The sequence below is a fragment of the Boleophthalmus pectinirostris genome, unplaced genomic scaffold, assembly GCF_026225935.1.
Source record: "Boleophthalmus pectinirostris isolate CB_2022bp ecotype Guang Dong unplaced genomic scaffold, ASM2622593v1 HiC_scaffold_23, whole genome shotgun sequence".
NCBI classification, from domain to species: Eukaryota; Metazoa; Chordata; class Actinopteri; order Gobiiformes; family Gobiidae; genus Boleophthalmus; species Boleophthalmus pectinirostris.
The window spans coordinates 26,029,291-26,056,806 of record NW_026571207.1 but is presented as its reverse complement, the minus strand read 5'-3'; the positions used below and the strand labels follow the sequence as shown (position 1 = coordinate 26,056,806).

General features: G+C 39.5%; 1 protein-coding gene across 2 annotated transcripts in view; it reads left to right on the top strand.

Annotated features, from left to right (window-relative positions):
* Positions 1-27,516, top strand: part of ebf1a (EBF transcription factor 1a) — an 87,173-nt gene that overhangs the window by 3,595 nt on the left and 56,062 nt on the right. For both annotated transcript variants that reach the window (XM_055159255.1, XM_055159256.1), the window contains exons 5-6: positions 604-677; positions 2,162-2,230. In XM_055159255.1, the coding sequence (XP_055015230.1) occupies positions 604-677; positions 2,162-2,230 (143 nt within the window). The remainder of the gene's footprint in view (positions 1-603; positions 678-2,161; positions 2,231-27,516) is intronic.

The following is a 27,516-nucleotide window of genomic DNA, read 5'->3' as shown; positions in this document are numbered from 1 at the left end:
ACAGAACAAACTATCCCAGGGTGTGTTATGGCCAATTCAATCAAACAAAAACACAGAGCAGCACATGTGGACCCATGGACACAAAGGGATTCTCCATTAGAATGAATGAGATAACCAAGAAAACATGCCCCTTCAACGATGTTTTGATTTCCGGTCTTTTGTTTTGCCAATTGTGCCGCTAGTGCCATTGGGCTGGAGGAGTTAGCTTCAAATGAAAGTAGGAGGGCATGAGTTAGTGAATGTGGCTGGGTGTTTGCGTAGGGTGATCACAGCCCTAGAGAGCATGTTGAGTGGGGTTGGAGGGGTAACCAGACTAGATTTTTGGACGCGGCGCTGTAGGGACCAGATGGTGCACTATACTCAGTCTGGCAGTCCAACTGCTCACTGTACTCCAAATACAAACATACATGCACACAAACACAGGCACACATCATGTTTTCTACTGTCGCAGAACACAGCGTCCCCGCTCACTAACTGGATTCCCACGATACACATTTTTGCCAGCACAGTTCTTCCTACTCCAGATTAAAAACACACTTCTGTTTTATCTGTCCTCTATCGCTGCACCAAACACTTAAAAAGTCTGTATTTTTCTGTCCTCAGGCAATTGTGTATGAGGGCCAAGATAAAAACCCGGAGATGTGCCGCGTCCTGCTGACCCATGAGATCATGTGCAGGTAAGGAGCTGGAGCTGTCAGGTTTGAAGTGGCCATTACTCCACAGAGCAGAGGAAGATAAATGTTTCTGCTCTTTTAGGTGTCTCTGTTGGTGTGAACAGGGGGGAGACACAGGGAGCACTGCTAAATTACAATAGGAATCTTATAATTTTCTTCAAAGTGGGTTGGGGAGATGGGCCCTGGCCTATTTCTGTTAGAATGCGCGTGTGTCTATGTGTAAATTCATGTGAAAGTCTGTGTGTGCATCTCTCTCATGTTCAGCTAATTAGGACAAGGAAAAGCTCATTACTCAAAGCCATCCTCCTTAGTCTGTGTAATACATGCAGTTTGCAGTGTCCTGACAGTGAGCTATGTGCGAGGGGAGACCTTCTCAAATTACACATAAAATACAGATGCACTCAAATGTACTAAAGCAAGCCAAGCACTCCACGATTTCAGTCAATAAAAGCATCAACACAGCATCCCTCAAAAGACCGTCATGTAGGAACACAAGGTACACAAATGGCTAGTGGCAAAGCCTAGTCACTTCCTGGTTTATCACACAAGGCAATTTAGATCACTTGTTTTCATATGCTGCAGGAAACAGTTGAGATCAGAAACCTGATCTGGCTCTCCAAGCCTTCTGTCCTGAGGGACTGAAGAAAGCAGGGGGAGGGTCACTCTCCCCTCTCTCTTTGTGTCTCCCCTCCTCTCCTTCACTCCCCTTCATTCCCCTCCTCTCCTCTTTTCTCTCCTCCTCTCCCCTCCTCTCCCTTTCTCTACCCTCCTCTCTTCTCTTTCCTCCTCTCTCCTCCTCTCTCCCCCTCTCCTCTCTTCTCCTCTCTCCCGCTTTCCACTCTCCTCCGCTCCCCTCCTCTCTGTACAGTAGTGCGCATGAATCGGGAGCAGGTAAAGCACAAACTCTGAGTAGAAAGGCACCATAGGCCCAATGGCACTTTTGGGGGAAACAGGAGGTTTACAACACAACACAATGTAACGTGCCGCAGTCAAATGATTCAGAAAAGGCTCGTCACATCAGTATGCAACCCCCTTCTACCCAGAATGCACTACTCCCCAGGTCCAGTGGGACCACTCTGTGACCCACTTCTGAGCGAGAAAGAGCTGGAGAGAGAGGCGGGATGGAGGGAGGGGACGAGCACAGAGGAAAATAGAGAACATAAGATGTCTGCTGTGTGATGTCTGACAGAAATGGAGCTAACCTGAGCCCTGGAGGCTAATTCAAGTTTGTGTTCAAGCTCACAGCTTTATCTGCTCGCCAAAACTTTTCCCCAAATCGCCCTGATCTGTGGAGCAGCAGTGTTAGAGCTGTGTACTTACTGCTTTGAATCCACTCTGTGTTGTTCTTAAACCTCACTAATTCTCACGCCCTGCACTCCACAGCTCCTGTTTGCTCACCTGAGTCCAGTCCTCCTGCTGTGTGTTCACTTGTTCTCTTAGTGATCTCTAACTCTCTCCTCCTCTGTCTTTTGCCTGGCCTGCTGCAGTCGATGCTGTGATAAGAAAAGCTGTGGAAACAGGAACGAGACCCCGTCAGACCCTGTCATCATCGACAGGTAAGAAAACTGTGACCTTTGACCCTTGAACACATGATGCATTGTTGACGTTGGTAACATTAACACTACATATTTCTTAGGTTGGATAAACATTTAGGATATGTTTTGATACATTATAGAAAATTGTCCCATTGTCGCCATCTTTTTACTTTAATTAAAAAGTAATAAACATATACTGTCAACTGGAAACTACTTTCCCACAGCTTAAAACATTTGAGAAATTACAAAGAAAAAAAACATTTAAAAACCACATTGTTTAAAGTCCACTAACCATAATCCTTTGCAAATTTGTGACTCATTAGCGTATATTATTTTACCAGTTTGAAGAGGCTGAGTTTGGCTTTGAGTGTGGTCACAGGACTGTCAGTGCGGTTGGCCTGATGGCGTAGCTGATGAGTAGTTAGGGTTACTGCTGCAGCCCAGTGAATAAATCTCACTTGAATGAACTTATTTGCAGTTTTGCCCCCCTCCGTGACATTTTCAGTACTTTCTTTGAGCGCCCCTGTCATAAAGTACCGCTGACTGATGCCGAGGCCTAGCTAGATTTACACTGAGTCAAATAAAGTGAAACGCCTGCAGATTTATGGCGGGATGGTGCAGTGTGTGTGGTGAGCATGTGCTGTGAGACTGACTATTTGTTTAGACTTGTGCAGATGCAAGGCCCATGGAGACCTTTCCTGTTAGAATCTCCAGACTTTAATGTTTCCTGTTTTTAAATATTTTAGAAAGAATTATTATTACATCAGTTTTGAGTGGATTGTTGGTGATGTATTGCTAAAATTTTATTCTAAAATTATAACGATCAGTTTTTATGTAGTATCCAATTTTCAAATGTTTTGTTCGGTGTTAATTGACTCTCTGATTATATATAGCAAATTGATTAAGTTTTTATTTGTCTATCATTTTAGCATGTTTTTTTTCTTCGTGAATGAATTGTACTGTCAAAAAATAAATATTAGACTTTTTTCCCCTTTTTTATTATTTAAATAGAATGACTCAGTAACTTAGGCCTATGTAATAAAGTCAGTGTAGTTTTAAAACAGGGATTTTGTCCATGTCAGAAATCATTTTGTGACTGTTAACTGTAAATGAAGCAGTCTCTTGCACTATCTGACAATTTCCCAGACAGTTCTGAACCCCTTTCAAACCGTAATAGACTATAATAGACTCTGTAATGCTCAGTCTCCCAGTGCTCAGATTTTGTTCTCATTTGAGTGTATTTATGTGAGTGTTAATGAGGCAGTGACCTGTGCTATCTGATGAACACAGCTGTCCTACTCGCGCTGCTGCTCTGTCAAAAGCTACTCTTTTTATACCTGTATGTGTGACTATGTGTGTGTGTGTGTGCGATTGTGCGTGTGTAAAAATGTGTGTGCGTCACCGTGGTTATGCTCCATTGAAGCGGAAGACCTCACCTCAGCGCTCCTGGAGACAGCTGCACCCGGCCACGTGCCCTTTAGACAACATGCCTGCCCATCACTCTCGGCATGGGCCACTCTCTTCACTTTTTTACCCCTTTTTCTTCTTCTTCTTCTACCCTCCCCGCGGGGCAGACTTGTTGAGTTTCTCATCAGTGCACATTTTTACATCCTTCTGGTGTAAAGTTGAACCGTCTGATTTTACTATTGCTGTCACAACCCAATCTACAACCACTAGTAGTGTTGGAGCAGTAGTGAAATTTCGAGTTTGATTTCTGAAGTAAAATGTTGATACTAGATGCTAGATTTTGATACCACAATGATAAAGAAAAACACTCTTTTTATACACCAAAAATAGTAGTGAGCTTATACAAGTTGTAATATAGTTTAAAACCATTCTAAAACTATTCTGGAAAGGTCAAACTTGGTCCGTTTTATGTGATTCTTTTCAGTATTGATGCATGCTCAAGTTAGTATCTACTTTCAATATTCGTTTTAGTATTGATTATTGGAGTATTGATTTTTTTTTTTTCACAATACCCAATAACTTTAACCAATAGTTTATCTCTCCTAACAACACATATCTGTAGTTATTATACTTTATATCTTTTGTATTTTTATTTTGTTTTATTAATAAATGTAAATATCAACCAACTTAAATCATTAATGCCATATTTGGATCATAACCTAGATTAGCACACAAGCAATTCTCGTCTCTCATCACAACTGAGCAGTCCATCTTCAAGTACAATCTGTTTTTCTTCCTTATTGACAACATTCATTCAACTGCCAGTCAAAGCATTGTGTATTATTTCCTGTCATGTCTCAGCAAATCTCTTCTGTCTTTTTTTAACGTCACCGTAAAACCTACATGCTCCTTGTAGGGTTGTCAGACTAGTATAAAAAGTATTACAATTTAGCAAGTATTGGTACTATAAAAATCGCATAAAGAGCACAAAATTTGACCTTTCCTGAACAGGTTTTGAATGATCTTTATTTTGATTAGAGCTAACATAAAGAAAGCATTATTATTTTGTGTTGAAAATAATTGTGGCATGATTGTCATTGTCAAATTTAAATTAGTTTGAAGTAACAAGATGTCTGCGTAATCCCTTAGATGTCCAGGTAGGATTCTTTTGCTTTTTCAAGTCTATTGCTTAGTATCAAAATCCAGTTCGAAGCTCGAGATCAGTTGATGTGATCTTTAACTTCCAAACAAATTCACTGGCTGTGTTCATCGGTTTGCCTTTTATTTGTTTTCTAAAGCTTATTTGAGTGTCCTGAAAAGCACTATATAATAAAATGTATTAGTACTATTATTATTATTATTTATTTATTTTATTGTTATGTTTCTGACGCAGCCTCCACTCTCTCGATGCTTGTTGTGGACGCTCTCCTCTCTATTCCCCAGGCTCCTAATGGCTCAGGTGGAAGGCCAGCATTAACGAACAACAAATTAGAACAAGGGGGAGGTGAACACAACAGCCGAGATATCAGTATTTTTCCTCTTTCTGGACAGCAAAATAGGTCAGGTGAGAGAGAAGAGAGAGGGAGAGAGGGAGCGGAGGGGACTTGGAAGTTTGAAAGTAAAAGAAAGAAGAAATGGTTTCATCAGAACTTGTCAGGCTTGTTTAGATTTGTGTGAAAAATTACATAGATTTGATTTCATTTTGTTGTATTTGTCTTGATTATAAGATACATAAATGGTCATGCACACAATTTTGAGACAGGAACCAAAGATAATAACTTGCTCTCAATATTTAGTTTTAGCTGTAAAAGAAATACAAGTTTTATATTGAAACACAAGCGGGAAAATTGTTAATATGAATTTCTTAAGTAGAACGTCATATACGTAACAAATTATAATGAGGTGTAATTTGCATACATACTGTTTAATTTCTAGAGGAAAACCAACATACAAAAAGAGCTTTTACTTTATAGGAAGATGATTTTGAATCTACATCATCAGACAGAAGTTTGGACACATCATCTTGTTTTTTGTTTTTTTTTCTTACTACTTCTACTACCTCTAATTTTTTTCTTACTGCTTCCTACAAATATATGAAGCAAGATATATGGAATTATATAGTAAAGAAAAAAAGTTAAATAACTCTGATAAACATTTTTCAAGGGTGGCTACTTTGAGGATTTGAATATAATTCCATACATCTTACTTCATATAGCTGATGTATTCTGTTTGTATATCAAATGTAGAAAGTAGTAAGCATATATATATATATAAAAAATAAAAAAAAAACACTGAATGAGAGCGTGTGTCCAAACTTTTGACTGGTAATGTCTGGAAATATTCTTCATTGCGAGATAGGCCCAATACCTTGATTAGGGTCCACACATGCCCTCTGAAGATACAATAGTTTTTTTTGTTTGTTTGTTTTTTTAATCTTTGGTTGCAATTTTTGTGTCCTTAAGTATTGATTCATCTTTGTTCATAACCTTTGCTAAAACCCTGCCTGGGACTTTTGCACTGTACTGTACCGATTGCTCATTTAGCAGCAATATATTCTTGGCAGTTGTAATAATCAGGGATTCATAAACAAACAAACAACTGCGAGGGGCTGAAACTGACTCAATTATCACGCATTCCCCTCCTTCAAATTCATAACGAAATCGCATCAGCCGCCCCTCTCCACCCTTGAAGTTATTTAGTTCGTTAAACAAGGCCTCGTTAGCCTGCCGCTGTTTCGCAGAGATGATTAGATTTTACAGCCTTAATTAGCCGGGCTAGCTCTAACTCTTCTGGAAGAGTAATGGGTCTGATTGCGTAATTAGCTCTGTCTCGTTAAGAAGGGGAAGAAACAGGCCACTGCAGCAAAACCGCAGGAATGAGGAAAAATAAAGTCAAGCTAATGAGAAACTTATTTGATTGTTAGGAGAACAAATCTGGTACAGTGCGGATCAGCCCCGCTCTGGGTATCGTACGCATAGCTCCTCTTCGCTTTATCTCATCTCGTGTTGGAAACGAGAGGAATTTGTTTGGGCATAACGCGTCTACAAGGAGCAATACGATACGCGCATTTTTTAGGGAGAAGATATTTGTTTTTGGGCTAAACTATGAAAGAAGAAGCAGTGTGGAGCTTTGGTAGGATCAGACTACACAAGCTGTCACGCTGTTATGGATCGAGCATCTTTAGGAAAACTATGTAGATGCAGTGATTAAAGTTTTTCAACATGAATTTCAGGACAAATTTTCAATTCAAGTGACATCTGATAATACTCCACAGTATGACATTAAACTCTACCTTACATTTATTAAATTACAGGTGTTTTTATTGCTCAAAAGTACATACAAAAACAGGAATTCTGACTGTCAGCGGGGTCTCCTCTCCACAAACCTGACCTGTAACTTGGTGTGGTTTAGTTTCCGTGAAGACAGAAAAGTTTAATACCATACTGTGAAACAGTAACAGACAAGCAATAACATCTCCACAGAGAAAAGCATTTGATGGATCCTCCACCAGAAAAGTTACACAATGCACCTTTAATTTGAAGTGAGCAGAAGCATGCCTTTAGATACTGAGACTGTAACATTTGACAGTGGGCAGGGCCAGTGAAAGGTGAGCTCTTGTGCACCTCTCTGTGTCTCTCTCATGGGACCAGTCTCTGGGATAATACGAGGGGAGCCCTTAACCCTACACTTCCACTTACAGCCTTCTCCATTGCTCCTGGTTACCACGGGGTTAATCATATGCAGACTCTGCTCCTCAGTCTATCATCTGCTTGGATGGGCCCCAAATCGTGAACACATTTGCCCCTCTCTCACCCTCTGCGTGTCTTTGCACTGTGGTTTTCAGTACTGGTTCTCACTGGGTGTCTCGACAGCATTGGTTTTCAAACTGTGGGGTGCGGGTGCAGCTGGTGGTCCAGAGATTTCTTATTTGCCTTTGCCCTGAAATGTTTACACCTAAACTCCTGATTTACTTTAATTTAGATACAGTAAGGACTTATCTTAAACTTTTGGCGTTGATCAAGTCGTTGGATGAAAACAACCATTTTCCTCATAGCCTATAAACCCCTCACACATGACTGCTTCTCACTACTTGTTTTGTATGTCCTGTCATTGTTTTTGTGTTACATTAGTGTGAAGCATCTTTGTGTTTCCGTGAAAAGCATTCTATAAAATGTATGTATTATTATTATTAGTTTTGATTAAATTATAGTTTAGATCCTGCATTTTTGTAGCATACTTTAGTTCCAGTTTAGATAATTTTTTCTATTATTTGATGATTCGTTTACATCAGATCTTGGATATTTTACTCCACTAGATCACATTGTATAGGGCAATACAGTGTGGGCAACTGATATGAATATTGTTAAAAAAAAAAAAAAATCAACATTTGTGAATTTACCTTATATTTCTATTTCTGAAAAACAGAGCTTAGGTTTGTGTCGTCATACCTCATAGAATTTGAGTGTTTACCATGACTCTTTTGTTTACTTTTTAACATATTTTTGGCCATTGTATCTCTATGGATGTTTGGTAAATCTTGCCAGTTTGATTTTGATGTTCTGCCCCGAGCTTTATAAACTTGTATTTCACAGTATTGTGTTGAATCCACAGCACTGCTTTGGTTTGTTTATGTTGTATGTCCATATAACCAGTGCTAATCTGCTGTCTCTGCTCTCACTGGGGGGTATGGATGTCCCCGCGGCCTCATGTGTCCTCTCTGGCCCTGTCCCACCTGTGCTCCCCTGGCTCTGCTCCTGCCCCTGCTCCCTGACGCCTGCCGTGGGGACTCCCATTGGCAGGGACAGCCTCTCCTCAGGGGCTCACAAACTCAACTCTGCAGCTAGAGATAAGGATCCACTACATATCCCATGATGCACCACAACGCAGGAACAGTTTCGGTGTCAGATTTACACACACGGGCGATATCATTACAGGTTTTATTGCAGTTTTGGTTTGAGAGCTTGTGTGTTTGTATTTGTCCACACTTGCCCATTTCCTCGCGTGTGTGTCTGTGTTGGGGTATGGTGCGTTGATGCTGGTGGTTTCCATAGGAGTATGTGTGTGTTGATAGAGGCCATTTCCTGGAGAGTGCACGGTTTTGTGTGTTGCTCTTGAGTGAAGAATGTCAGACAGGAAGTGCTCCTCCCGGGGAGAATGATGTCATGGCCATTTCCTGTTCGGGAGCTAGTTAGCACATGTGGACCAGTATCGTGAGCTAATGGTTTTGGGTCACTCTTGCTCACTTAGATTCTGGAGAAAAAGTGGCCCTTGGGGATTTGAAACTGAAACTTCCATTGACACTGGTTCAAAACACACACACTTTTAGGTAATTTGAAATATCACAACACAGCTCTTTTGTGGAGCTATTCAAAACTATTAAAGTTGGGGTACATAGCGGGAAAGAAGGAAGGAAGGAGGAAGTAGACATTTAAATCTGCAGAACTTGGGCATTGTGTTCTGCTTTTACTTCCTGGTTTCTGGAGAAATAAAAAATACTACAGACAGTGTGGAGCTCATTTTAGAATTTACTCTGAGGAGAACACAAAATTTACTGATTTAAAAACAGTCAGGTACCCCAGCTTTAATAATCAGGTTAATGAATGTTCACTTTAACCCTTTTATTGACCAATGAAAACTGTTGAGTGACAGCTTCCACTTTTGTGTGACCTTAAATTAACAAGTTCACAAATGCTTTTCGAATCTGAACATGTTGCCTCAAAGCTTTTCCGTTCGCTAACCTGAGCATTAACATCACTCACTGTCTATTCAATGTCTGTGACAATTTTGTGATTACATTTTATAACTTAATAACAGCCCTTGCCAAGTTTTTAATTTCCAGAGCGGTCTTGCCAGATTTGAGGTTGGCGTCCTTCCACTGGGCCCCCATTGTTCTACTGTTTATGATCCACACATGGTCTACATTCTTCTTATTTGTTTATATTTTCCATGATACATTTCACTTCATAGCTTGTTTACCACTTCATATTACCAACAACCCCCTTCCCAATCCAGCGGGGAACCCCTTATTGTTTTGGTTGTTGTGTTTGGATGCACTTCCTAAGGTGAAAGGTCATCTGTTGCCTTGGCTGGGCTAACGTGCGCTAGTGAATAATGTATGTCATTGACTTTATGTCAGCACTGCCAGCCCCCCAAGCCGAGCCCACCCATGTTTAATTCATCCGTCTCATTTGTGTGTGTGTGTGTGTGTGTGTGTGTGCGTATGGGTGTATGTGTGTATGTGTGTGTGTCATTTAGAGGCCCAGTCTGCACCTGTCCAGCCATTAGCCCGCTGCTCATTTGCATTTGATGCTAATGTGGTTTACTGGCACCGGTGTCTGTCGTGTTAGCTTAGTTTAGTTTCACTTTCATATCATTTTGACTGAGAGACTCTTACTGTGTGTGGCAGCTCTGTCACTGTACTTGACTCTGTAAACATACTAGTAGAGCTTTATGTTTCTTTTTTATTTCTAGTGTTCATGTTTGCTGAATTACATCTACAAAAGCAAACTGTTCATATACCTGGCATTAGGGCTGGGTATCATTCAGAAGTTGCCGATACGATACATAACTCGATACATAGGCCATGATACGATACATGTCTCGATACAGTGAGATTATGATTCGATGCAGTTCAATATGATATATTTCAATTTGATTTGATATGGTTCAATAAAAAATAATGGTTAAATCATGGCTGTGATACTAAAAGTCTTTGTTAAACTACTTCTAGTTTAAATATTTTTGTAAAATATACCAATAAAAAAAAAAAAACTATCAATATAGCACCCCACGACATTAATACTGTATCATCACATTAAATTATAAAATATATCAATATTTCAATATTTTTGCACACCTCTACCTGCTATTATGGGGTGATTTGTATTATTAGTGAAAGTTTCTTGTGGTTAATACCATGTGATGCAAAATACCCCTTTAATTTAAGTAATTGTAAAGTGACTTATGATTCCATATAAAAAAAAAATAATAAATTACTCATTTTTATTTAAACCATGGCTTTGGGTTCAGGCCCTTGATCCCTTTATCTATTAGCGCACTTTGACTTTACAGGAATGTCCTTCTGCATATATCCTTATCCAATTACTTTTATAATCAGAATCTGAATTATTTCATTGCCGTTGTCTAGGAATTTGCTACAGTGATATGGTGCAACATGAAATAATGGATATTCATGATTGCAAAATGTATTTACGGTACAAGCAATCATAATTTTGGTTGCAGCATTGTTAATCTCTAATGGCACGTCTTACGTTTCTGAAGACTTTTCTGAAGGCTGAAATAAAAACTATATTGCCTTGTGAATCTGTATGGCTGGATTGCAACATCCTTCTATTGTGCAAAGTTATCACACGATATCCTTACCACCTCCTGCTCTCTATCCCTCATCACTGCTGTACTTTGAGCTCATATTTTGGCATCTCCTCTCAGACCACATGCTTCACCTGGTGTTTTCCACCGCTGGGACTCCTATACACCTGCTCAAACTGTGCTTTTCTCTGGCCTGTTTCTTGTCTCTTTTGGATAGTGATTTCTTTGTTGATACGCTCCCTCTCTGCCTGCCTCTGTCTGTCTATGGAGCTGTGGTTGCATCAGATGTGGTAAAGCCTTGGCCCTCAGCTGGTTGTGTTTGAACAGAGCTGGGGGGCAGAGCGCAGTTTGCTGGCTCATCTATATGCAGGCACTACTCCCCTCCCTTAAGGTGCTTGGCTGCTGTTGCAAGTTTGACACACACACACACACACACACACATACACACAATGTAAAGATACAAGTGAAGGTGGTCAGTATCAAGGTACTTTTATTCTGTGCCATTAATTGATGTTCTGTAGAAAAAAAATGTTATAAAATAATATTTAAATGCATTTGACAATGTTGGATTGTATGAAAGAATTAGAGATACGAGGTGGACAGTTTGAGATGGAGAATACTTTGAATTCATTGTTTTTATAAGTCTATAGTACCACAATGCTGATCCAATATAATCTTATACCAATGTTTCATATGAAACTGGGGAATTTTACCAGCTACAAGCTACTATATATTATGCTTTGATTGCCATATATCATTAACAAATAATCATTTGAAATATTGACATTGTATGAGGATCCAAACTTTTTGTGTCACTATCAGAATAGTAACATTTTTGTATTCAATATGAGCATTCATAATCTTGGTGGAGGACCTATTACCGGCTTGTGAACATGGAGGTGTTAAACATGGCATTATACTTATCGATTTCCATAGACACAAGCAGGAGATGCCACTAGTGGTGACCCCACTCACAGTAAGAATGCATCTTATTAAAGGTATTTTTGAACAATTAAAACACCCATAATTGAAAACATGCATCTTAGATAAGTTTAATATTGTATTGTAGAACATTATAGACAAAACTATAGCATCTCCATGGTGGCAGAGCCCCAACCAGAAAAGTTACGTACTGTACCTTTAACAAATATGTAAAATAGAATACTCTTTGGTAATTTTATAGTGTCATATGAATACAAATACTCAATATTAAGAATACTTGCTAACATGAGCAGCTCTACACCCACCTCAGCTGTGGTTGAACACAGCAGCCTTATGCACAGTCATAAGAATCCATAGTGTGAGAATAAATACATGCATGCTCATATAAAGCCCCCTCTGACCCTCCTCTGCGTGCATCTGTTTGGTTGTGTTGGTTTTCCCTGCGGTGCCCCCCCTCCTCCCTCCTCCCCCTCTCCCCCCTCACGGCTGGAGGAGAGAGCGGTCCCCGGGGACAGCAGAGCGTGTTGATTGACAGCTCGGAGTTTGGAGGTCGAGGAACCTTTAAAAGAGCGCTGCCTCTCCCTCTGTCAACTGGACCTTCTACTCTTCACCCCAACAACTGTCTCACTTTCATTTACAAACACAGTGAAAAAATAACACTCCATTTATTTGCCTCACTCATTTCAAATAACTATTTAAGCTGTGATTTCTGCCAAAGAAATAATGCTCTCCAGAAAGCAAGTATTTTAATGCTCTACCCGAAGGAAACATTGTGTACGTATTTCATTGTTTTGTTTTAATTCTTTCCCCTATAAACCAAGCAGAGCTCCCATCACACTTTATTGGTAGTTAAGTTAATGCTCCCCAGCTGAATCAGGTAACAAACTGTTTATTACAATTGTGCTTCTCAAGCTGTGGGGTTGAGAGGTGGGCAGAGAAGCAAAAACCTATGCCAAAATGTGTTCTAGTAAGAGTAACATCACTTAGTATTAGTATAGTATTACTCAAGTAAAACTAAAAAGTAGTGACCCAAATCATTTTTCAAGTAAAAGTAAAAGAAAAGTATCTGGAGAAAGTACTTAAGTCATAGTTTGGATGTTTAGTTCAAAATCTGATCCAGATTTTTTTTTTCTTTTTTTCTTCTAATCAAACAGATAAAACATTAAACAATGCACAAACTAATGGTATTTTCAAAGAATCAACACAAAAATGACAAGGTAGGTGTAGAAGTGCAAATGTCCAAATCAGTATTGTCAACACAAAGCTTTTGTCAAAAAAAATAGTACTCTTACTTCATTTTTTATTTATTTATTTATTTTTTTTTTTTATCTCAAGTAAAAGTAAAAGTATGGTGTCAGAAAACTTCTCTGAACAGCACAGTTTCTTCAAAAAGTTCCTCTGGTACTGCATCGCTGGTTATACAGGTTTCATACACTGGCATTCGTCTGTTATCAAGTGCACTCTTTATTTGAATTATTATTGTTGTTTATTCATTCCTGTAGTCTAGAAAGTGTCCTGGTTTCATGTGTTTTATTTCTGGTTCTGACCTGGTTTGCACTTGGTTTAGTTTTGAGCCTGTTTTAAGTTTGGCTCTGCCCCTGACCTTACGTAACCCCTATTCTTATCATATCTTCATGTATTTTTAGTCCTCGGTTTATGAATATGAATTTAGTGTAGTTTGGCCCCAGTAATGTACTTCTAAAGTAGTACTGGATGTTGAAAGTTTGCCAGCCACACACTATCATTGCGTTACAGTGATTCTCCCATCATCGTTGTCCTCATAAGAGTGAAACACACTGGTCATCTTGACACAACATGATTTTCTCTAAATAGTGCTGTTGTAGCTCTATTTTCTGCTGCTTTGTCATTACAGCGAGACATCCTCTGCTTGACCTGGCCCTCCACTTTGGCTGCCTCCCCACTCTTTGTATGTCAGTGTTTGCTTTGTCCCAGAATGAAGGGGTTTCGTTGGCCAGAGCTGACCCAAATGAGTAGCGTCCCATTTCGGCGCGAGCTATTTCAGACCTTTTTCTGGTGTGGAAATTGCAGGGCACCGAGATAAGCATAGAAAGGGGCATTAAATTGAAGATATATTTATCATCTAAAAAAGCTTTACAGTAGTTCCAGTATATACCTCAAGCCCTGTGTGTGGCGATGTGAGGAAAGAGTACCGTTTTCCAGGATTTAGTCCGTGACGCGCCCTCCAAGATGCGCTCAATTTGCTTTTCAAATGAGGCGTGAAGTGTGCTGATGTGTGTGTGCCCGTGTGTGATACATTTGTGTGTGTGTGTGTGTGCGTCTGCGTGTGTAAAAAGGGGCTTTGTTTTTACCAGTGCTGTGATGTGTAGGGACAGTATCTTTCCCTAGACTAAGTGCTCCGGTGTCATTGTGCTACTCATAATTGAATAGACACCAGTTTGTCCCAGACCGCCCCTCCCACCAGCCCCAGCGTGAGCCCCACTGTGAAGACAGGTAGATCTGTATACTACTGCCATCCTTCACTGTTTACTAACAACTCACAGCATGTACTACACAGTGTACTCTGAGCTTTTACATAAGGATTGGTTGTATCTCTAATGCAAAATGAAACAATTAGTAATAATTCAGCTTTTCAGTTATTTTCTTTGTAGAATGAAAGGTAAATGCTAAATACATGTACTAACCATTAGGGGTGAGCAAAAATACTGAAATATCAATATATATAGTATTGTTTAATGTGATGATACAGTATCAATATCATGAGCTGCTGTATTGACACATCGCCAAGAGTATTTTTAGTATATTTTACTCTTACTCTTTTATTATTTTGTTACAGCGCTACAGTTTTGTTGTTTGTTCAGAGGAAACTTATTTATGCAACACATTTGGCATTTTTACTGTTCTTAGGATTAAAATGATTGTGTTTCATATGAACTTTGCACAATAAGTGGTTTAACAAAGACTTTTACTGTCACAGCCCTGATTTAGCCATTATTTTTACTGAACTGTATCAAATTGATTTAAAATGTATCGTATCAAATCAAAAGTGCACTGTATCGCGATATGTATTGTATCGTGGCCTATGTATCATATCTGCAACTTCATAATGATGCCCAGCCCTGCTTTCTATTGTCTAAAGCAGGGGTGTCCAAACGTTTTTCATCAAGGGCCACATATCTAAACACAGATGAAGCAGAGGGCCGATCAAGAGCCATAGACTGGTGCTCAATACAGTGAATAATTGAAATATGGTCAGTAAATAATTTAAATATGGTCATGTTTAACACATGAGCCAGCAGTCTTTATTTATGCTAAGATCCTTAAAACCACACACTAAATGTTAAATATTAGCTCGATCAAGGTAGATTTTCAAAAAACTTGCATTAAAAGGTAAATTTTTAATTGATGCAAGGTAATTTGGGCCAATTCTCCTGGAAGACTGAGGGCCAAGAACAATTTGTCTTAGGGCCGCATTTGGCCCATGGGCCATAGTTTGGACATGCCTGGTCTACAGCATTGATCCGTTTTGCTGTTCACTTTTGACAACCTGAAGAAAATCATAGAAGCTTTTTTTTTTTTTTAATCAGTGTTACAACTTTATATTTTATTAGCATTTGTCTGAAAATGTTCTTTTGACGAAGCTCAACTTGACATAAGAAAACAGCTCTGCAAAGTAAGATGAAGTTAATTAACACCATAATTCTCACATTTGATTATCATGAGTGAATACATGTCTAGACAGCTCCAAGTGAGTTTGAGAGAGTGGAGATGAACTGTGTTAGGCTGATGGGAGAAACCAGAGTGCCCAAAGGAGACCCACCTGGACACAGTGAGAACCATGCAAGTTGTGAGTGACTATAGAGAGTCAAATCCAGAACTGTGTCACGATCATTACTATATCGACTTATCGTTTAGTATATGAAAGCTAGAGCAATATATTTTGGGCCTCAATATTTATCATGTGTACATTTTCTTTGTGAAAGTGGGGAGATGTGGGGTATTGTTTTCTTTTTTTAATTTGAGCTTTAGGGGGTTGAAATAAAGACTTCTGGCTAATTATTGGTCCATTTATTTGTCACAGCTCAGACCTTCTAATGATATTGTCTATTTAAAAGTAGATTATCTTGCTTTATTGTTATTGTGTCAGTGGCATTAATTAGTTTCAATATTATTGTTTATGGCAGTATATCTATATTGTGCTTCAAAATGTGTTATCATGGCAGGCCTAGAGGACTAACCACTGACTGTGTTGCCATGGTAGCAACTTCATGGACACAAGCAGATGGCCTACTTGTACAGAAACTTTCCATAGTACATCTTTGGAAACATAAACGCACCCTTATCTAAAAAGTTATGATCTTTCCCACTTTTTCCCATTATAATTCCCCACTATGACATAACCTCTTAGTTTGATTTGCTTTTCCTACACCCGTCCAGCTCTGTTCCCTCTGTCCCAGGATGTGAGTGCAGGTGTGCAGGATGAGCGTGGCTGACCCTGGTGGCAGAACCAGATGCATTATGTTGTTGATTGTTTTACATGAGTCTGTCCAGGAAGAATGGATCGCTGTTGGGGACGCTGTGAGGCAAGTCCTCTCAGTTTCACACATGACAATAAGAGGAAAACCTGGCCCGCGTATGGGGGGTGCGCTGTATTGTGATACTTCTGCTGGTATTTTTGCGACAAAGACTTGCAATGATTTGATGTTGTAATGCCTAGAATACTATACAGTGGATATTTCTGGTAACATTTTAGTTAAAGGTGTGCTATGTAACTTTTCTGGAGGACAGTTTCCCATCGCTTATATTCCACCTAAAACGTCAGAGGAAAGTTGTATGACCTTAAACTGATCTATTTCGCATTTTTAAATTGAAGATGTTTTTACTGCTATAAGATTACCCTTCAAAAACATGCATTGTTACTGTGAGTAGACTTGCCTTTCCACAAATCTAACCTGTAATTTGGGATGGTGGGGTCAACCTCTTGTGCCCATGGAGGTAGATAAGTTTATTCCATACTGTGCAAGTGAATAATTTCATCCCTGTAATTTCCGATCTCTACTAAACAAAGATAAAAGGTAGCTGTTAACTTGAAAACTACCACTACATGACATCACAAGGTGGAACAGAGAGTTTTGAGCTTTGGAGAGGTAGACAGACTAATAATGTGCTTTGCAAATGTGTGAATGAAACAAAACACAACTGCAGCTATGTTTTTGATGAGCTAACAACATTATAATATGACCAAAACTATGGGTTTACCTTTATTAATTTAAATTTACTAAGGGAATTTGAGAGACACCACTTTACTTAAATTTTGAGGAATATGATAATATGTGATTAAATGTCTGTACACTTATTTAGTCATGCTTTATTATATTCATTTACTGTGCTCCTACACTTTTAACGCAGCTGTTTTTCTTCTTTTTCCTCACAAGTTATTAATTAAAGTCCCATGCATTTATCTTGGCATATCATTACTTACAGGTTCAACATTTCTTATCAGTTCTTTTACATTGTGAGCTGTGTGACATTGAGCTTGACTAATTTTTCCGAGACAAAAGCAGAAAAACTTCAAGGCGCCATCTTTTCTGTAATTAAACGTAAAGCAGGGACGTCAGTGTGGCGACAATTATGGTCAAGCGCGTATTCCGATCAAAGATTTATAGATGTATCCTACGATTTTTAATATATTCTTTTTTACTTTGCATTAATCAGAGGCAAATGTGTCAGTGGTCCTACTTCAAAACAGAAAAAGCATTGATTTAAAGGGGAATTGTGTGTTTATGTAACGGATGAGACAAAGTAAGGCGTGGGCTATAGACACTTTGTTATTGTAGCACACCTCAGCCTTTTGTATGTTTGTTGTTTGTTTACAATGTGGCTTGACCTAACTTCTAGGAATGTTCACTCGCTTCCTTCTCTCCAGCTGCTTATGTTTCTCACCTCCACCATTTTTTTATTTTTTTTTTAGCTTTTATATTCTCCTGTCTACTCTTTGGTCCGCCCACTCGTAACTTCCAGATTTAACTTCTGCGTTTTTTTCTTTCTCCATTAATCACACTTGGATTCTTCTTCCTCCCCTCTTCCTCAACATCCGCATGTCATTTCAGGATAGACGCAGCCTGGCACTAATTATCTAGTCTTATTGGCTTCAGCAACACGTGGGAACTGGTGATTTACATGCGCTGACATTCAGTTCAAACACACACAAGCCCTCGCAACCTTTTTCTGGAAAACAATTAACAACGCTGCGTCTCTCTCTCCTCCAATCTCATGTTCTCCTCTTGTCCTTACTACACCAAATGCCTCCGCTGCGTCTCCCTTCCTCACGGCTATTGTCTTCACACCAGCTCAAGACAATTTACTGCTAAAGAGCGCGCCAGGCTCAAATTGTTGTAGAGTGATTGCTTTACCGTTAATTGGCAGTTATTCTTCTCTGAGTGGATAACTTTACTTGACTATAACAGTAGCTAATGGTGCCGTTTAACAGGGCCATATGTAATTTTGACGTGTAAAATGAACCACCATCAATCAGGTGCAGCGGGAGAGGTGTGCAGAAAGTGTCCAAAAGCACAAGATGTGAAATGGTGTATTAGTCATTGTATAAAATGCACATTTTTGTAAGCTATATAGATCATTCACCTTCATGGAAACTCAATCACATCTGCAACATTTGGCACAAGGACAGGTTCCTGAGGTAAAGACTCTATGTCCATAGCATTTTAATTTAGTTCAGTGAGGTAATTGAAATGAGAATACTACTAACCATGGTGTACATGAGTTTGAATCACTCTTTGTGCTTATCCCAAACCTGGAAAATGTATTCAGTCAAAACAGCAGTAGTTACTCAGAACTTTGAAAACCTTTGCAGGGTAAGGTAATGCAGCCAGCTCATGGTTTTAAATTAAAATCAAATAAAATTGTAGTTTAAAGGTGCAACATGTAACTTTTCTGGTGGCGAGTATAACCACCTGTTTGTCTCCATGGTAGTGATGTAACAATAACTGAAATATCCTGATATCGTATCGTCAAAGGTCTCACAATCGTGGGCTGTCACAATACATCGAAATTACAAGTTCCTTTGCTTAAATGCATGGTTTTACAGTAGCAAAAACTTATAAACATAGGGAACAATATATCCCATGATTCATTTCAGTGCAAATAATATGAAGAGATATGTTTTGACTAGAATTCTTGGGATTATGACAGCAATAATTCAAAATCTTGTCAAGGTATTTTAAAAGCAAAAAAAGTGTCCTATCTACAATTGTATAAGCCTCTTCAAAATTTTGCAATAAATATCATACCGTGAGATGCGTATCGTGATAATATCGTACCGAGAGATTTGGATATCGTTACATCCTGTCAGTTGTTTTACCCGGAATGTTCCACTATATGGCACTAAACTCACCTTTCTTGCATTTATTCAATTACAGCTGATTTTGTTGTTTAACCAGCATTCATGCTACCTGAATTGGGTCGCCTTTCCACATAACCCATCTGTAACTTATCCTGGTGGCATCATCTGCTTGTCTCCATGGAGATATATAAGTTTAATGCCAGACTGTGGAATATTCAAGACTAGTCGCCATGGAGAAAAGGTTGTGGACTCTCCATCCTAAAGCTACACAGTTCACGTTTAAACGGCAACATAACAAGAAACAACACACTTTTGTTTGTTTTTTTTTGTTTTTTTTATTTCACAGCGCACAAAAATGTTTTTATGTCATTATTTTTGGATAATGTTATACCTGTTTTATTTCTAGTGAGAGATAAGGTCTATAACTGGAAACATTTTTGGCATACCATCAAACGCCCCCTCCTTTATCATAGACTATTTCTAAACATTTCAAAGCCCATATCTTCCACGTCTCTCCTTAAAAGTGTCGCTCAGAGCCACCTCTCCATGTTTTCTCCCTTGACCCCGGTAAATTCTTCTATATAGTCACATGGACAGACATATAGGGCACACACGCCTTCAAACACAAAGACAAACTTACAAGCACACCGTTAATGAAGCGCGTCTCTCTTCTGTCATGGCCGCCCCTGTTAGCATGACAAGATGTTTACACACACAATCACGCCCGCCGTCTCTGATGTGGGCACAGAGATGAAAGAGAGATGAGAGGAGGGAGAAGTGACAGAAAGAAACAGCTCCGCTCCAAACTGCTTTCCCTGATTTTGACAAGAGGACAGTTGTAACGGTACCCCACTGAGATCCACAAAATTACAGGCAAGATCTAATTTACCCGGGAACATTTTTCTGTAGCTGTTGTCCGCGAGACACCCTGTAATAAGTCGACTATGATGTCATAAGTCTGCGTCTGAATGGTAGGTGTTTTTGATCACAGTCATCTTGTGTAGAGTAATTATTATTTGGTAATAGGCACTTGCTTTTTTCAATAGGGTTGGCTTTGTTCTAGTCCCAAAACTAGAAAAATTTAAAAAAAGGTGATGTAAATTCCATCCATTAGGACCACTGTCATAACAACTTGAAACTAAATATTATACCTTTTGAATGATAAAAAGTTCTCAAAATATTGCATGGCCCCATAGGCTGTGTATATAAATGGACATAGCTGACACGCAAACCTCCACGTTCCACAAAGGAAGTGAGCATGGGGGCACTTCTGGCTCCTTCAACTCTGTTTCCAATTGACTTTACACTGAAAAATTGTACTCTCTCTCTCTGTAACTGCTGCTGTGTTTGTTTCACTATTTTGACCATTTATCAGTTCCTATTCCTAATAAAAATCGCCCCTGTAACTGCTAACATCGTGAGCTTCATTTGACTGGAGCTGAATGTTATGAGCGACATCACACCCCCTTAGTCCGCTTCTCTATACAGTCTATGGTTGGCTTAATTAAAGATGTTACTAGAATTTGAGTTTAAACACCAAAATCAGATTCACACAGAAAAAAAAAAAAAAATCTATGGTTCTATCTATGGATCTTGTCTCTCACTTTTCGACTGGGGACTTCGCTGAACTTCGCCACATCCTCCAATCTGAGGGAAAACAATTAGATCCAGCGCTTCCCCTTGTCCTGCAGTGTGGATTACAAATGAGCAAAGCAGGCATTCATCACATTACTACAAACATTTATTAAAGCCTCTTCCCCTGTAAAGCTGCAGAGATAACAGTGGGTAATTGCGGAGACTGGCTCTATTAGTTAAGTATGCCTAATGTCACTGCCTCCAAGCATTAATGGACGTAGTATTATGTTGGTAGCGCTCATTACCACCCCACTCCCCCCTTCAAACAGACCCCCTCCCATCCTCCTCTCTCTCCCCCCTCCCCTCTCCATTGACCCTCCAGCAGGAGTCTCTGGCACTGTAATGAGAAATGGAAAACACCAAGACGCACACGCGGACACACACTCGTGCCCATTACGAGGGGACAGAGGGGTGCTACGGTATAATCACACTCGCCCAGGGAAACAATTGCGCTGCTATCGGAGTGATCACATTATAAAAGTTTAATAAACAGCAAACGGCCTAATGGTGAATTAGCCTGCATCTGCCCTGTGTTTTGCCGGGCTATAATTAGTGATTTAACAGAGACAAACAAATGTGCTCAGATATGGCGCTTCACAGTCAACAGATTTGCATATTTTTCACTCAGGCAGGAAGAATGTAGTGGATCAGGCCATGTAGCGCTGGTCAAGAATCCCACGTGGAAAGCTGAGATATATTTGTATTTCTATATTTTACTTCTACATATACATTTATATCGTTATGTCTTATTTGACACCAGTCTCTTGCAATTTTTGCTATTTATTTTGAATTTATTATTACCATTTATATCTTTGCTCTTTGTTATTATATTGTGATGTGTGAGCTACTGTGTCCAAATAATTTCCCTTGTGGATCTTGTGGTTTCCAATAACATTAAAGTGTGCATGACAGATTTTGATGATTCACTAATTTTGCCTTAATTCAGTGGGATGATAACTATTGTAAATATAAATTATAGTTGTACACCAATCAAGAAGGAATCTGCGAAGAAAATTTGACAAATATGTTAGGAGGAATTCTGTCCAAAGGTTAGGCACAATTTATATGCAGGAAACTATTTTTTTCTGATACCTGTTGATGATTTCAACAAAAAGAAGTTTTCTTATTGTTTTCTTATATTTGAACTTGCCTGAAATTATTTCAAAGCAGTTTTGCTGGGCAGCACTTACGAAATTCCCTAATTTCATGTCATGATTTCCAACCAGATAGTCAAATTTAAAACCTAAAAAAATGGCCAAATTGGGAAAACGAGTCTGAATGTTTTTCCAAAAATCATATATAAATAATGATCTCAACTGTGTTTTAGCTAAATGAGTAGTCTCTCTTTCAGAGGCACTTTAGAATATCTCTATTACCAGTACCTGAACAATGCATTTTTAGTTATTTTGGTCTGTTATTTATGATCTATAACCATAAAAAGTAATACTGGGTAAAAATGATATGAAAAAAGCATGTCTTTAAGCAATATCAGTTGTTACCAGTCATATGTGCTGTGACTGCATTTTAGTGTTAATATATAAGACTCACCAAGGTAACTTGTTATCAAAGGAAAAACATATTTGTAGTCATATCGCAGTAGTAATATTTGATTCTTTTTTTTTTTTTTTTCAGTGCCAGTACTGCTCTAACTTCTTTTTTTTTTTCTTTTAACGGTACCCATTCCTAGAAGGTTGTGCAGTGTGTTTCAGTATCAAGGAATACAACATTGATTTAACAAAAAAGAAAAAAACATTTCTACCAAGAATTACTATCCTGTCTAGATCTGTTTAGTTATTAGACTTACTTACAAACTTTGTTGAACCACAGGGGATATGATTTACTACTCTTCTTAAACCTTTGATGCAACACCAGAGAAGGTTTTTATCCTGTCTTCGTCCGATTTTGAAACTTGACTAAAATGCCTGGCATCCTGTAGATAGATAACAATGAGGAGCGTGTCTGTGGGAGAGTGTGATGTTAAATTGGAGGCACCAGAAGCCCCTGTGTGGTGTTGTCATTGGGAGAGACAGACAGCACACACAAACACTAGAGCAGAGCTTGGCTTGAGCCCAGTCTGCTTTTCTAAGTGCCACTTGAGATGTGTATGGAGGAGGCGGACGGGTGCTTGAGATTGTTGAGAAGGAGAATGAGAGAGAGAGAGGAGGGAGGGCCAGAAGAAACAGGAAGAAACGCCACTGAACGATGTGTTTTAAGTTACTCAAGAGGAAAAAAAAAACCCAAGGCACTCCACTGGCTTTTACGTTAACTGCTTTCACTGCTACTGCACACATTAAAAACTCATCATCATATTATTTGTTTTACTTCAAAATGAACTTGAATAAGAGTACTGACTATAATTTTATATGTACGTTTTGACCAAATGCACTGTGCTACCATTGGAGAGGCAAACTAAGCAAAGATATAGTTGAAATTCACAGGCAAATAATTCAAACTGACAATTTTTCTTCCTAATTCTTCCATTACTTGTGTGCATGTCATGATGTATGTTTGATGCCTCTAAATCACTGCAAAACAAATTTACCCAAGGATACAAATAGACCTCTTAATTGTAACCTCATTGCTTTACCGAACAAGAAAGACACATTCAAATCATAATACAAACAAATCAAAACATATATAAACATTCATAAATGTATCTAAAATGAGAAGTAAGTACAGATAAACAGATCTATTTTGTGCCTAGACTTGAACATTGTTACACCTTAAGGAAGACGCTCCAGATTTAGTATAAAAATGAAACGCAAATTCCACACTTTGTTAAAAACTGTCTGTACTACTATATCATAATATCAATAACAAAACCCATTAGTTTATAATATGTTTTTAGATTTGAACTGTTCTCAAAAAACAAAAGAGTTACAAGAAATATGAGTGATCAGTGGCTCTGTAGTGGATTTCTCTTGGGCAAAACACTGGCTACAACTGTGTCTGTTTCAATAGCACATTTGCATCTGTGGGCCACTGATGCTAAATCAATGACAATTTATAATTTACAATCACAAGGACCTATCACTTTTTATAGGGCCTCTATCTGCGCTCATCAATATTACATCAGGGTCCAGACTGTCAGTGTGAAGGGGCAGGAGAGAGGGAGGAGGGAGGGAGAAAGAGAGAGTTGGGTGATTGAGAGAGATATGGGTGAGGCAGGGGCAGAAAGAAAGAGAGAGGGAGGGAGAGAGAAAGATGAAAAGAGAACTTGAAAGAGAGATTGGTGAGGAAGGGAAAGAGAAAAAGAGGAGACAGAGGGCAAGGAAAAGAGAGAGAGGGAAGGAGAGAAAGAAGACAGAGAGAAAGTTAGCGAGATGGGTAAGGGGGAGAGAGAGGGAGGGCAGACACAGAGAGAGAGAGGGAAAAGAAGTTAAAAAAAAAAGAGAAGATGGGAGAGAGTGAGGCTTTGGTCACTAGTGTGTGTGTGTGTGTGTGTGTGTGTGTGTGAGGAGGGTGGGGGTACATTGAGGGGCATCTGCTGAGGTTGTAGAAAACATTGCTTGCAGCATACACAAATGTGCAAACGCATCCCATATGTGTCTACCCCCCTTTTCCTCCTCCTCCCCCTTGCTCTCTTTCCCTCTCTCTTTCTGTCTCTCTCTTTACTCGTGAGTGTGTTGCCAGCTGAATGACAGGTCCATATTGATCTGTGGGAGGCCTCAGTGTCATTAGAGCCAGTATGGACCAGCAGGCACACGTGGAGGTCAGGGCACACCGTTTCTGTATGTGTGTGTGTGCGTGTGAGGGGGACCAAGCGTTCAGCAGTGACAGGCTCAAACCATTGAAAGAAAATCAATCGTGTCATAAGAGGAAGGTTTCCTCTGGACGCCTCCCTCTTTTCACTCTCTCATCTTTTCTCCCCTCTGAGGCGGGACATCGGCTTCACAACCGCACTTTTTCAATGCATTCCTCAAACCGATATTTCTTCGGGGGTCACGGTTGGGGTTTCATGATCTATTTGAAGGGTTGTCCCAGCAAAAGCTATTAGTACCGTGACTAAAGCTGGATTGGGTCTCATTATGTTAAGAGCACGGGAGATGCTTGTCCAGATAAAGAAGATGACCCTGAACCTATTAGCTGTTAAGAGCTTTGCAAACTTTAAAGGTGCACTATGTAACTTTTTGGTTGGGGGTCCTTCACCTGCTTGTATATCTCTTTGCTCAGCCTGGAATGTTCCACAGTTTGACATTAAACAGCTCTACCTTACATTTATTCAATTACAGATGTTTTTTAGCTCATATTCTGACATTCTGAAGGCCGAATTATAGTTCTGTGTCAACTCAACACACCCTGCAGCCCTCGCCTTTCCACCGTTGTTTTTGATTTACGAATCTGCATTGAGGTCTATGTGCCGCAAAGTAATTCACCACCACAACACTAGGAGGCTAGGATTTAAAACAGGCATCTGTGTACACAAAATGAAGTGGAAAAGCGGAGTACCGGAAATGTATGTAGAGTGGATGTAGAGAGAACCAATCACAGCCCTTATTGTCTGTGTCGCTTCCCCCTGCTGTCTGCGCCGTTTCGAAGAAAATTTCGGAGGTGCACGTCGGTTGATGCAGACGCTCTGTGGAGGGGATTCACTTTGACGCAGACGCAGACATAGATGCATCGTGACTCAGACAATGTAACGCATGACCATAAATTGGGTTTGACAGTGAGCGGGGCTGCCTCTCCACAGATCTGACATGTACTTGGTTTGATTCGGTCTCTTTGAAGATAGAAAGATAAAAAAAAATGATGTCATACAGTAAAACACTCCAGACAAAGCAAATATGTCTCCATGGTGAAAAGCATTTGATGGACCCTCCACCAGAAAAGTTACACAGTGCACCTCTAAGAGAAGTTTAAAAATATATATTCCACTTGATTTTATTGCATACTGTCCTTCGGATATTTATTATTGATGTTCGCACGTACACAGAGGCGCGCGGGGCAAGCTTCCACCTGTTCTGCGATGCTTTTCTGCCTGAGGGGACCGGGATGGTAGATAACAGTTTGAGTGGGCCTGCTGCAAAACACTAATCAGAGCTAACACTGGCTAATTAGCCCAGAGTCCGCTGATTGGCTTACAGCAATAATTAACACAGGTGAGAATAATTAGCTCCCCATAGACCTGTTTGGGCCTGTGTGTGCGCCCGCGTGTGCGTCCGCGTGTGCGCCAGCGTGCGGATGTTATTATGCAGTCCTTGGTCCCCTGTGACTCTCGGGAGGCAGAGGGAAGAATCAAACTCATTACTGAAACCAGGCCAACCTGTGTTAGGTGCTCTGCTTTCCCACACCCTGAGAATTAGCCACAGCCAAGATACAAGATACACCTCCCGTCGATCTAAGTATCCCCCCTTTGTCTCTTTCCTTCACTAGAATCTCTTCTTCTATCTCCTCCTGTCTTCGCCAGTTCCCCTCGGCCCCTCGGATCACTACTGAGGAATATAACCGTTAACTGAACCTGCGCAGATAAAACGCAAATGGGGGCTCCTCGTGCTCATGTGCCTCTCTGGTGGTCCGCATCAGTCTTTTATCCCCCCCAACCTTCTTATCTGAATATGTCTGTTATGTTACCTTCAAAACAGGCAGGGAGCATATACTGGATTCTGTAATAGTCTGTAACCTGGCGAGTTAGGCCAACTCATACACATGTTTATTAGCAGGGTAGAAGCTGAGAACTCCAGTTAATTTCAGTGAATGCGTTTGTATTGATTTAATGGGTAATTCAAAATCTTAGTGAATGTATTAAAATGTATATGTGTCAGGGGATCTATATTACATTGTCTTGTTTTGCACATCTGCTCAATACCGATTTCAGTACCACAATGATGATAAAAAAAACAGACAATATAATGTAATTTTCAATGCAAACTACAGTTGTTTCTTTTATATTGTGGTCATATATTAGTTCTGATATTCACTTTATTCTGGAAGTTGCCATGGTTGTCACCCTTGTCTTTGGGTTTGTGTCACTTTAACATATGACTGTCTATCTCCACATTAAATAAGTTCTATATGGACCACAAAGGCATTTAAAACTACCCAGAGAATTGGTGCAGTGTTGACTTGCGGGTGCACATAAACATTCAAAATTTTACACAAATAAACCTACTTTATTTCATATTTTAGCAGCAAAATCTTCCCAAACTTCTCAATTGAAATTAATGGAATTACCACTGCAAAGAAAGTGTAGTTTAGCTGCATTTACGAAAAAAGTGGGAGGGGCAAAATAAGGTCCATAGATGAAGATCAATCTAAAACTATTCAAGAACAGTAAAATGTTGTCCTATTTATGTGATTGTTTTGATACTTAATCAAATGAGTATCTATTTCCGATACTAGTTTTAGTATTGTTTAGTATCTGGAAATCGATTTTTGGACAATTCTACTGCCACATCAAATTGTCTTTTTCTTTCAGTAGTGAACCAATGAATGTCTTTCGTTGCTGACACACTTCCTTTCAAAGTAGGCCTCTTGTCAAATGTACTTTAAAAATAAATACTGAAAAAAATGTAACAATATGACCCATGCGCTGCGGTTATTTGCTTGCATTATGTCTACAAATACTCTGAGAGACATGTGGGATGTATACATGACCCCAGCACAGCCCTTGAGGTACTTCATCTCCCATATCATTAAATCGTAAAACGCCTATTTC